This window comes from Ursus americanus, chromosome 20 (genome assembly GCF_024610735.1).
Source record: "Ursus americanus isolate L20-20 chromosome 20, mUrsAme1.1.p, whole genome shotgun sequence".
Taxonomy (NCBI): Eukaryota; Metazoa; Chordata; class Mammalia; order Carnivora; family Ursidae; genus Ursus; species Ursus americanus.
The window spans coordinates 35,366,375-35,378,477 of record NC_142146.1 but is presented as its reverse complement, the minus strand read 5'-3'; the positions used below and the strand labels follow the sequence as shown (position 1 = coordinate 35,378,477).

At 49.2% G+C, this 12,103-nt stretch overlaps 1 protein-coding gene across 1 annotated transcript; it reads right to left on the bottom strand.

Moving 5' to 3' along the window:
• Nucleotides 1-8,854: 8,854 nt before the first annotated feature.
• On the bottom strand, nucleotides 8,855-12,054 carry FOXL2NB (FOXL2 neighbor). Its single transcript, XM_087870326.1, is given in 4 exon segments — nucleotides 8,855-8,902; nucleotides 9,188-9,372; nucleotides 9,495-9,638; nucleotides 11,955-12,054. Coding segments are annotated over 4 exon segments (477 nt in total).
• Between the last annotated feature and the right edge of the window lie 49 nt (nucleotides 12,055-12,103).

Below are 12,103 nucleotides of genomic sequence, written 5' to 3'. Positions count from 1 at the left end.
GGATGGTAAAGTGCTGCGTGCTGGGCTCGGGCTCCTGCGGCCTTCCTGCGCGCCGCGGGGAAAGATAACACCCGCCAGGCTCCGACCGCCGGCCGCCGCTTCCGGCGGGGGAAGTGGCGCGGTACAAAGCGAGGAAGCCCCCCACACTCGGACGAGCCCCGTTTCCGGCCCGATGGGACGCGCTGCGCGCTTGGTCAGCGACCTGCACCCCAGCGCGCCGTCAGGCCTGGCACACCCGGACGCTGTGCCTTACTTCCCACACTCAAGAGCCTATGGAGGCTGCTGACTGCCTTTGCCCTAGAGACTTCCAGGACCCTCTCCTATCCTGAATTCCCCTCCTCTTTATGCTGACTCCTCACTATCATCGAACACGTACATTTGGACCCGTGACACTTGTCCTAGATTCCTTCCCACTCCCAGTTTCTACCTCTTACAAAACTATAATTAAATCCTGGAGCAATTCATACTGAAGTGTCAATGACTTACAACATTTGAATATCTAATCTTTTCTCAGACTAATCTTCACCTGAAAGAAAGAAGCACTAAGTATGGTATTACAGACACTCATTTAACATTTTCTGCCAGACACACAGATACATCAGGCACTAAGTATTCAAAGATATTAAGAACGTAACCACTGCCCTCAGGGAGTTTACAGTCTAGCAGAAGACGGAAAAAATCAATTAAAACATATATACATATAGGGTGCCTGGGCGACTCAGCTGGTTAAGCCTCCAACTCTTGATCTCAGCTCAGGTCTTGATCTCAGGGTCGTGAGTTCAAGCCCTGTGTTGGGCTCCACACTGAGCGTGGAGCCTACTTTAAAAAGAAAAAAAAAGAAAAATATATATATATCAGTAAATAAATTACAAAAGAGGGTAATAATTGCTGCGATCAAGGAAGCACAAAGTGCCATGGGAGCTCTAACCCCCAACGCCGCCCGCTGATGTAGGGGAACGAGCCAGGGAAGACCTCCAAGAGGTGATGACCCAACCTGAAGGGTGAACAGCAAGCAGCTGAGGAGATGCAGATAGGCAAGTCACCACTACCATGTCCTAGTAGGGCAGCCGGAGGGCCCACATGACTAAGGACACACCTCTAGTTTGGGGTGAGAGGAGGGGTGTACGGAGCACCGAGAACACGAAGCTGCTGAGATGATCAAACGGCCTGTTGGAGGTAGGGGTCATATCCAGCTCACCTTCGGAGCCGGCTTCTGGAGTCGACAATAAACATCCAAAAACGTGTTGAATTACACCCAGTGCTTGCCGATCTGTTGTGGGTCAAATGTGTGTTTCTTCTTCCCAATCAGACTGAAGAAAACCGTTCAAGGGTGGAAATAAGGTTGTTTCTTATACCTGCCAGAGCACTTGGCATTTCCCCGGGCAGATGACAGGTACGCGGCTGAAAGCATCCCTTGTTTAGAGCAGTACCATGCTGTCCTCTGGCCCTGCAGCTGCAGTGGCATCGCCAGGCAGCTCAGCCCTACTATGGCCTCTCCTGGGGGACCTGACCTTTACCCATCCGGCCTTCCCAGATTACCCAGCCAGAACTCCTGCCTTTTTTCATTTTCCATCCCATGGCGCCTGTGTCTTGGTTTGGGGGAGTTGTGTTCAGGCTGAGCGCTTGTCACCTGGAGCTCCCCATGGGCAGAAATCATGCATTACTCCTCTCAGCATCCCCACGCCCGAAAGAGCCACTGCATAGAAAAGGGTCCAACAAATGTGTGTGAAGAAACAAATGATGTGATTAGGGTGCATTCGTTCACTTCTTTTTTCTTTTCTTCCTTTCTGCTTTTGAATGGAAGACACTGCCTAACATCTTTCAGGACCCACAAAACCAGCCGTGTGCTAAATGATCACTTACAGTCCCACTGTCACTGTCATCAAATATAAGAAGACTCTATCGTTCACCCTGCCTGTCCTTGAAGGACTCTACCTCAGGGAAGGCAAATGGTTGATAAGGAGAAGTTTCTCTTCATGGAATAGTCCAGCTAATCAATAAAGAAGAAATGACAGAATTAGGATATCACCATTCTGCTAATGAACTCTAATGAATAATGGCTCTAAACAGTGGTCATCAATGGCTGTTAAAATCCAAAAGAGAAAAAAAAAAAAAAACAGGCATTGGTGTCCCCTGATGGAACTACAGAACACTGTTAGTGAAGTGTTCTTGCCAAAATATCAAACTTGACCTAACAAAGCCTCTAGATCCACAATGCACTGGAAATAGAGGACAGGCGAGCATGCTAGAAGATGCCACAGGGATGAAATTAGCAAAATCCAGGCTGGGAGAAACTCTGGAGGACAAATGCCCCACTATTGTTAAGAGACATATTGCAAGGATGAAAAAGAGAGAGGGGAGATAGCTATAGATTAAAAGACACTAGAGATATATTAACCAAATGTAATGTATGGATCTTGTCTGGATCCTGACTCAAACAAACCAGGGGTAAAATCCTTTTGAGATTATTGAGAAGAATATTTGAATATATGAAGAATATTTGAATGTTAACTGTGAATTTGCTATACTAAAAAAATCCCTCTCAATTTTTAGGTATGGTGATGGTATAGTAGCTATGCTTTTAAGTGCTCATATTTTAGGAATATAAATTTATATATTTATGAGTGAAGTAATAGATGGGATCTCTGGGATTCGCTTCAAAAGAATCTCATCAAGGATGGGTGAAGAAGAGAGTAGAGACATAGAGGAAAGCAGATGAGGGTTCATTGTACTATCCTCTCTCCTATTTTTTAGGTTTGAAATCTACCATAATAACAAGTTAAACAAAGAGATCAAAGACATCATCATCATCATCACTGGGGCACCTGGCTGGCTCAGTCAGTAGAGCAGGCAACTTTTTTTTTTTTTAAGATTTTATTTACCTATTTGGCAGAGAGAGAGGGCACACAAGCAGGAGGTTGTGGTAGAGGGAGAGGAAGAAGCAGGCTCCCCACTGAGCAGGGCTCCATCCCAAGACCCTAGGATCATGACCTGAGCCAAAGGCAGAAGCTTAACCGATTGAGCCACCCAGGTACCCCAAGCATGTCACTCTTGATCTTGGGGTCGTGAGTTTGATGCCCATACCAGGGGTGGAGTTTACTTAATAAAAAATAAATATAATAATAATGATAATTGCTGAGATTTTTTAGTGCCTCCTCTGTCAGACCCTGTGTTACTTTTCACACCGAATCCTATTTAGTCTTCTCAGGAACCCTGTGACCTAGATACTATCATTACTGTTTTGCAGATGAGGAAACTGAAGCACAGGGAGGCTAAATAACAGGCCCAAAGTCACACAGCAAATAAATCACAGAGCCAGGATTTAAGTCTAGATCTTCTGAAATCCAAACCCAGATTCTCTCCAACTCTACCATCTCACTCATTGACACTGACTTCCCAGGGTACAGGCATCATTCTCTCTGATTTACAGATGAAGAAGCTGTTCAACAATAGCTAGTAACGTTTGAAGATGTCTGTGCCCTTTGATCCAGCGGTCCCATCTTTCAGTAACTGCAGCACATGAGCACTAGCAGACATAGAGAAGAATGTCCATAGAAGGACTACTGGTAACAGAGTAAAGAATAGTAAATAACCCAACCGTCCCTCAACGGGAACGTGGATAAATAAACGGTGGTGTGTGCACACAATGGAAGGGTGCATGGTGAAAATGAATGGAGCTTGTCTTTGTGTATCAACTAGGAACTTTTCACAAACATAAGGTTGAATGAAACAGCAAGCACGTGTCTTTCTACAACAGCAGGATACCATTTATATAAAGTTTGAAACACAGAACAATACTAAGTATTGCCTAGAAGTGAATACACATATAGTATAAGTATAAAAACAGTTACGGGATTATTAAGCACCAAGTTTACCTGGTGATCACCTCAGGAGAGGGTGGGGCAGAGAGGAATCAAGGAAAGGTACAGGAGGGTCCTCAACTATATATGTAAGATTTATTTCTTAAAAAGAAAGATGTGTATTAGTGAGGCTGTGGAGAAACAGGAATCCCATACACTTCTTATGGGAGTATACAGCAGTTCCATTAATAAGAAGGGTAATTGGTAATATCCCAAAGTTACTAATGCACACACCCTTTGACACCCTTTGACCTAACTCTTTACTTGTAGAATTTTTTTTACAGCTATATGCACATAGCTACAAAATTAGATGTATACAAAATTATACATTACAGTATTGTTTATAAAAGCAAAAGATTGGTGCCTGGCTGGCTCAGTCAGTTAAGCCTCTGACTCTTGGCTTTAGCTCAGGTCACGATCTCAGGGTCCTGGGATTGAGTCTGCATGGGGGCTCCATGCTCAGCAGGGAGTCTACTTCTTTGCCTCTCTCTCCCTCTCTCTCTGCCCCTCCACCTCCCCCTGCTTGCACAAGCTCTCTCTCTAAAATAAATAAATAAATCTTAAAAAAAAAAAAGGCAAAAGATTGGAAGAAACCTAATACTCTAAAGTCTAATGCTCTAAAAAAATGCATTGATGTGGAAAGATTTCTAAGGTATAGAACACTGTGCATTCCATGCCGCCATGTGCAAAAGGTGAAGGAGGGCAGGAGAGTGTATGCGCATGTGTTCGAATATGCATAAAATATGTCTGGAAAGATATACGTAAAACCAGAGTCACTGGCTACCTGTGAAATGGGTGACCTGGGGACAGGGGTGGAAGGGAGACTTTTCCCTGTAAGCCTTCTATATTTTTAAATTTTGGTATGTGTGACTATATTGCCTAATTAAAAATGATAAAATTGGGGGCACCTGGGTGGCTCAGTTGGTTAAGCATCTGCCCTCAGCTCAGGTCATAGTCTCAGGGTCCTGGGATGGAGCCCAATGTAGGGCTTCCTGCTCAGTGGAGAGTCTGCTTCTCCCTTTTCTTCTCCCTCTGCCCCTCCCCCCACTCATGTGCACGTGCTCTCTCTCTCAAATAAATAAAATCTTTTTTAAAAAATTAAAAATGATAAAATTCTAAAACTCAGCAAGTTTCCACAATTTTCCAGGCTGATATCCATAAGAATTGGGGCAGAGGTCTGTGTTAACCACTCCACCATGGTGCCTCCCAGCCTGTGGGGGTTTTGCATCAATTATAGTACAAGGACCTCCCTTCCATCTGCACTACCTCTATGGCCTTAAGCAGACCTTGTATATTTCCGGACCTGAGTTCCCGTCACCTAAATGAGTGGGCCCCTTCCTGTTCAAACAGGCTACCAGTCCCCATTCCTCAGAAATGTTGCCTCCTAGCAAAAGGCTTGGTACCAAGAAGTACCTGGAACAGAGCACACCAGAACGCTGGACTGTTCCCACTCAAAGCACCAAAATCCTGACCACTGTTTCCCCAACAAAAGCCTGCTTGTACCACCACAGCAGCCTGTCAGCAATTACCCCCAATTACAAACCCAGAGCCCAGCAAGCCCTCAATTAGTCTAAAAAGGAGCCTGAGGGGGAGCCAGCTGCACAGTGTAGTGCCCATATCTCACCTCCACCCACAGGGCCAGCACACTCCTCTTACTCAAGCCCAGGGGCTTGGATACTTGGGAACAACGTCCTTAGGACCACAAGAAGGCTGTTGGCTCTCCTTCAAGTGACCATTGCCTGCAGGGCCGGGTCAAATCCTCTCGCCAGAAGTGCAGTTCTCCAGACTTCATGCTTTCTCCCAACTCAGACCACACAATTCTGCCTCCCTACTTCACACTTTCCCAGGCAAGGTGCAACATCCCCAGGTTTTCATCTCCTTCTAGAAGATGAACATTCCTGGACAAACCCTGCAGATGGAGAGATAACCAGGCTAAAGCCCCTAAAGGTTCATGGTCATGGGCTTAGCTCAGCATTTGGGAGGAGGACCAAATGCCCATCTCTTCTCAGAAGGACGGCCTCTGAATTCTGCTCTGTACCATCCAGAAGCAGAACTGTCCCTGGGCCAATCTTCTGCAAATTCCCTAACCTAAGAGGCACACCATTAGGTTGCTGAGCCCAGGGCTTGGCGTTTTTCACTGAATTGGCCCACATGCCCTTGTTCACAGTGAGTGCGTGTGGCTATGAGAAAGACTGTGTGCATGTGTGTGTACATAGATCTCAGGCCTGGGTGTGACAATGTACATGGGGAAGACCAGAGGTTATAGGAAATGGATCTCACAAATAACAGCTAGATTTGGTCAGATGGAAGGAAGGACTTCCTGACCTTGCACCAGCAAATAGAGGCTCAGGGCTCAAGGGCTCAGAATGCAGGGCTCCAGAGTCAAGCTGCCATTTATTGACTGGAGGCCTTTGGCAAGTTACTTAACTTCCTGCACCTCAGTTTCTTCATCTGCAAAATGGGAATAGTACCAACACCTTGGATTTGTCATAAAAATGAAATGAGAGCATGCATGTAAATTTCCTGGCTCAAAATAAATGCTTAATAAAGGGTATCTATTTTATTCCTTTATAATGATGCTGATGATAATAGCTGGAGGTACACAGTGGTCTTTAGAGAATGTTATCTATAAAGAAAAGGCCCTGTTACAGTCTGTCTGTCTGTCTGCCTGTACAGTGCTGTGGTTTGTTCTACTTTGGAAAACCGTTGGGCAATATCTTCTAAAACTAAACATATGCCTATTCTCCTAGGTATTCACTCAAGAATAATAAAATGCCCTTCACAAAAAGACATGTACAAAAATATTGACAGCAGCTTTATTTCTGATACATCATACCTGGAAACAACACCAATGTCCATTAATGGGCGAGCAGATAAGCAAATTATGGAATATTATACAGCAATAAAGAGAAATTAATGTCTGATGTATGCAACAAGATGAATGGATATCAAAAATATGTTATGCAGAAGAAACCAGACGCAAAAGAGTACATGTTGCATGCCCCATTTACATACAGGCAAAGTTAATCTACGGTGATAGAAATCAGAATACGGTTATTCTTGGGAGTGGGTATTGAAGAGGAAAAAATATAAGGGGACCTTCTGAGGTGAAAAAATGTTAACATTCCCTATATTTTTTAAAAGATTTATTTATTTTAAAGAAAGAGAGAAAGAGTGCAGTGGGGAGGGGCAGAGCGAGATGGAGAGAGAGAATCTCAGGCAGACTCCCTGCTGAGTGTGAAGCCCAACTTCAGAGCTTGATCTCACCACCCTGAGATCGTGACCTGAGCGGAAACCAAGAGTCAGATGTTCAAGTGACTGAGGCACCCAGGTGCCCTAACAGTCCATATCTTGATCAGGGCAGTGGTTACATGGTGTACTGTATATAAAAACACATCAAGCTGTACACTTGAGATGCATATTGTTTACATATGCAAGTTATACAGCACACACACACATACACACACACACACACACACACACACACACACACACACACACCATTTTGGCATGAGGGAAATCTTCAGAAGGCCAGGAGTACAAAACACAAAACCCCGCCCTTCTCTTCCCCTTCCTTTGGACTTCACCAAAGATAGGCATCTAAAACTGCCCTCCTGCACGGAGGCCCTTTACACGGTGTCCATTCATGGAGAGAAACTTGAGCGGGGAAGGAGGACCAAGAGGAAGGGCTCTTTCGGCCACCCCCTCATGGGCCCTCTTGGGGCTCCAGACAGCAGGCCTTACCTGATAAGCTGGCTGTTGCAGATGCAAAGACCACTCTATTTCTAGTAAAATTAGTGTCTCACACAGGCCCTCAGCATGAGGAAGGTGACCTGTGTCCTTGCCTAAGGTTCAGCATCATGGCTGTTCAGCCTTAATGAGAAGATCGTCCCAAATGCCTGGGGACTCTCAGATCCTGAGCTGGCTCTCCATGGTCTGGCTACTCTTCCCTACCTGCAATCCCTTTCTTGGAAATTCCAGCTTTATGACAAGGAAAGGGGCATCTCTCAATTCTATCTGTGGAGTGGAGGCATTTTCCAATGCCATTAGAATGCATTAAGTCAATCCTGGTGGGAAGCACTGAGTGACAAGTGGAGGACAGAATCTCTACCCATCAAGACTTACAGTCTGGGTGTGGAGAAAGGCAACAAGGCAACTTTAAACAACAACACATCACACTTTCAAGCATGGGGGGGCAGCACAGAAAATGGCTTTGGGTCATGGGAGTCATGGCCACAAGATACCAAAGCTGGTCAGCAGTTCCTGTCACCCTAGGATTGTCTTTCTGAGAGCATCCCAAAAGTCTTTGGAGAGGGAAGGTCCCACAATCCAGGAACCAGCCCCCCTGCCTTTTCTCCCTGAGTTAGGCTCAACCAGGAGAAATGCCTACAACTGCCCTGCAGTCTGCCTGGTAAAGGGTAGGACACACACTCCTTGGGGCAAAGAGGTGATAGTGAACTTGAGGGGCAACATCAGTGAGGCAAGGAGCCCAGAACTCTAGCCTACTACTCCCAGCCCAGCCCACCCACAGGGTGTGGGCGGTAGGATTCACTAAAATACCAACTGGAAACAGCTCTCATCTGAGTTTTTCCCCAGAATGGGTAGTAGCTTCTCCCCTCTTTCTCTTTCTCTCTCCTTCTCCACTTCCCTATTCTCTCACTCTTTCTCCCAAGCACATACTTGGGTAAGTGTCTCTGCTAATCCCAACCAGGTGGAAGAATAATGCCAGCTGGCCTGGGGCCTGGGGCTGTGTGGGCATGTGCAGAAGAACCAAGCCCCCACTCAGGCTGCAGCCTGTCAGAGTGGCAGGGAGTTCAGCTATGAAACAGAGAGGAAGCCTGTGTGAACGGCCTGTGTGTGTTCAAGTGTCTCGGGATATGCACCTGAGTTTCGCAAAGAACTGAGCAGCAACCTGGCCAAGGAACATCCAGGTGGCAGCCCAATCACCCTAACCCTGGGCCAAAGATATCGAAGAATCAACAGGCTTCTGGGAGTCAGATCGCAGAGAAGAGGTCAGTCTGTGTCTTGAGATAGCTGAATGCCTGAGTGTGTAAAGAGGCTTAAAGTCCAGGCATCAGAGTGACCCATTTTCCACCAAAATGTGCAGTATCTGAACTAGTATGCCTAACAGGTGAGTGTGTGAGGGCAGTGCAGGGGATACAGGCTTGACTGGAGAGAAGTGGATGGAGGAATGGACCTGGAGTCCATGGGGGTGTAGGAGGAGCTGGGAGTAGTGCTGACAGTTGAGGTGTGCAGTTGTGTAGGGATGTGCTAAGGAACGCATCCAGGCTTCCCTTTTCCCGCCGCGCGCGCCGCAGAGGCAGTACCCACACGGAGAAGGCTGCAGCAGGCTCAGTTCCTCTGTTCTCGCGCAGTGCGGGAAGCCCGTGGGTGTTTCAGGGCCCCGCCAGGAAAGGGCACCTCGGCACCTGGTTCGAGCAGCCGGCGACGCGGGGCCAGGCGAGTCGTGCCCGGGAAGCGCTGCCTGCATCGGGGCCGCTGGGCAGCTCACCTGGCAGGACCCGGCCGCCGGGATCCCGAGAGACGCGGGCGCTTCCGCGGCTGCTGAAGGATTCCCGGCGGTAAGAAGAGAAGTGTCTCCCTCTACCCCTCCCTCAGGGCCGAGTGAATTGCTCGCGGCGGCTGTCGGGGCCTCGCGGGTGCGGGGCAGGCACAGGAGCGGGGCCGCGCCGGGGCCGCGGGACTCCGGCACCATGTCAGCCCGCGGCGCCCACGCGAGAGGACCGGCAGAAGGCACGGGCTGCTCCTGAGCTGCAGCTGCAGGCCCCGGGAAACCCGGGCGGAGAGGCTAGGAGCTCCGCCCGGCCCTCGGAGGTGGGCACCGCCCGGAGGTCACCGAGCTGGGGCTCGGCGTGGCCGCAATGCCACGGGGAAAGAGGATGCCCCCCCCCCACAAGCCTCGACGCGGTCTGCCTGCCGGACGGGATCCCCACCTCGCCAGGAAGCGGGGCCCTACCCAGCCCGCCCTAGAGGGTTGAGAAGTAAACCAAGGCGCGCCCCACCGCTTCCTGGAGAGATCAATACCTGAAAGTAGCAGGACTCCTCTTCTGTCCACTCAGAAAATCCTTTAGAGGAACTCCTTCCTTTACCCCCACTCCCTACACACGCGCGCGCGCGCGCACACACACACACACACTCACACACACACACACTCACACACTCTTTAAAGGCTGAAAAGGGAGCCGAGTTTGGAATTCAGGGAAGTGATGACACACAAAACAATGCTGTTACACCTGGCCGCTGCAGGCCAGCAGCGGAAATGCCTGTGAGGGTGAGAGAGACAGAGAGCCAGCCTGGGTGGTCAGAAAAAAAGAGGAGAGGAGAGAGCACACACACACACACACACACACACACACAGGTTGGGGCCAGACCCAGCTGTTTTTTTTTCCCCTTCCCGGGCGGAGGGGAGGATGAGCGCTAGGGTCAATCTGCAGCAGCCCCAAACCTCACACACACCACTTCCACCCCTAGCCTGGGCATGGATGGGCGTGAGAAAGAAGGAAAACACCTGCACTCCTGCTCAGGAGACAGCCACAGAGGTTTTGAAGAGGTGCTGCTTACCCCGGTGTATATTGGGAGCAGAGGGAGAAAACAATCAAGCTACTTAGATATTTTCAATGGTGGGTAGAGGAGGGTATTTACTGAGGTGAGTTTAGGAGAGCCCTGTTCTCTCTTACTGTGATGGTCAGACCAGACTGCCCTGCTGACCTCTCTGGAATCATTTTCAAGATGCTGAATTCCAAAGAGCCCCATCACCCTGTTCTCCTTTCCTTTAATCTCAGAATGTAGATCAGAGAGCTGCGTGGGAAGCAGGCAACACTTGCAGGTGGCCGTGGGTGCTGGGCCCATAGGCCACTAAGGGCTCTTCAGGCTTCCTCAGGCAGCCTAGGAAGAAGTGGTAGTAATGAGCATTGGGGCGGCCACTCAAGCCATGCCAATCCAGACATAGGACACACCCCTGCATGGCACCCATGCAGTCCACCTTCCTCCCCCAAGTATCCTGGCCCCATTCAGTACCAAGCAGTTTGGGGCATGAGGATTCAAAACACCGGACAGACATCTCTCTCACACTTTACAGTTGCAGACCTTTTGTTAAGGCTAAGTTAACTGTTAAAAAGCACAGCTGCCTTTCCTGCCAGCATTAATTTCCCCTGAGACAATCTCCCGGCATGCAGGTGTGACTGGGCACCATTCAGACTTCTACTGAAGGTAGGCAAGCACTCAGCCCTGGAGAAAGATCGGAGCAAATGTCTTGTCAGGAGAGAGATCTGAACAAATGCCTCCCTCACAGCCTCTTGTTTTTCTTCCCAGTCTGTGACAGAATATTGACAAAGAAAGAGGGAAAGGGAAGAAGGAAGAAAGGAGAGAGGGGAGGAGAGTGGAGAGGGAGGATAAAGAAAGAAGATGCTCATCCCTGAACCACATTAACTGACAGGTGACACACATGTACCATTACATATCTGTAACTATATATGTTTTACCCCGTAAATAAAAATCTCACCTTGTACGTGTGCATACCTATGTTTTTGCACCAGCACGTGTGCACCTGGGCAGCTGGTATCTCACGTGTCTCAAGGACAGACCCTCCCCATGATTTCTACATGTGATACCGGTGCACATACAAATAAAGTTCCCCCAAAGCCCCACAGCAACATTCGCGCCCGTGTTGGAGCAGGACTGGAGTGGGTTCTACTTGTCGTTAAAGCACACATCCAAGTCGTAGGATTACAACGCGAATTCTGAGGAGGTGGTCTGGTCCCTAGGTCCAGGGGCAGCGCAAGGAAGGGCAGAGGGGCTTCAGGCCGAGCTCCTGGGCGCCTCTTCCCCTATCGTCTCCCCAGCCCCATCCGGCCCAGCCACTCTGGAAGCGCGACGGACAGGCTAGGCCAGGCCGAGGTTTCTTGGTTCAGTGACACGCGTTTCTGGGCTGATTTTCCCAAAGCCATCGCGCAGCTCTCTCCACCCCACCGCGGTCCGGCCCCCTCGCCGTCCCGCCCCTCCCCCAGCCCCAAGCCAGAAGTTTAGCCCCAAGACAGCAGCGAAGGGCAGAGCAGGGGAGTCGTTTTCTTTCACCTGAAAGCCGCGAGGAGGCTTGGCGCGCCTCTCCTCGCTAGGGCCCGAGCTCCCTGGGCACTGGCCGAGTGAGGACGGACCTCGCCGGGGCCCTCGGCATCTCCCGACCCAGTCCGCAGAGCGAGCACCCGCGGATTGCAAGGGCTTTG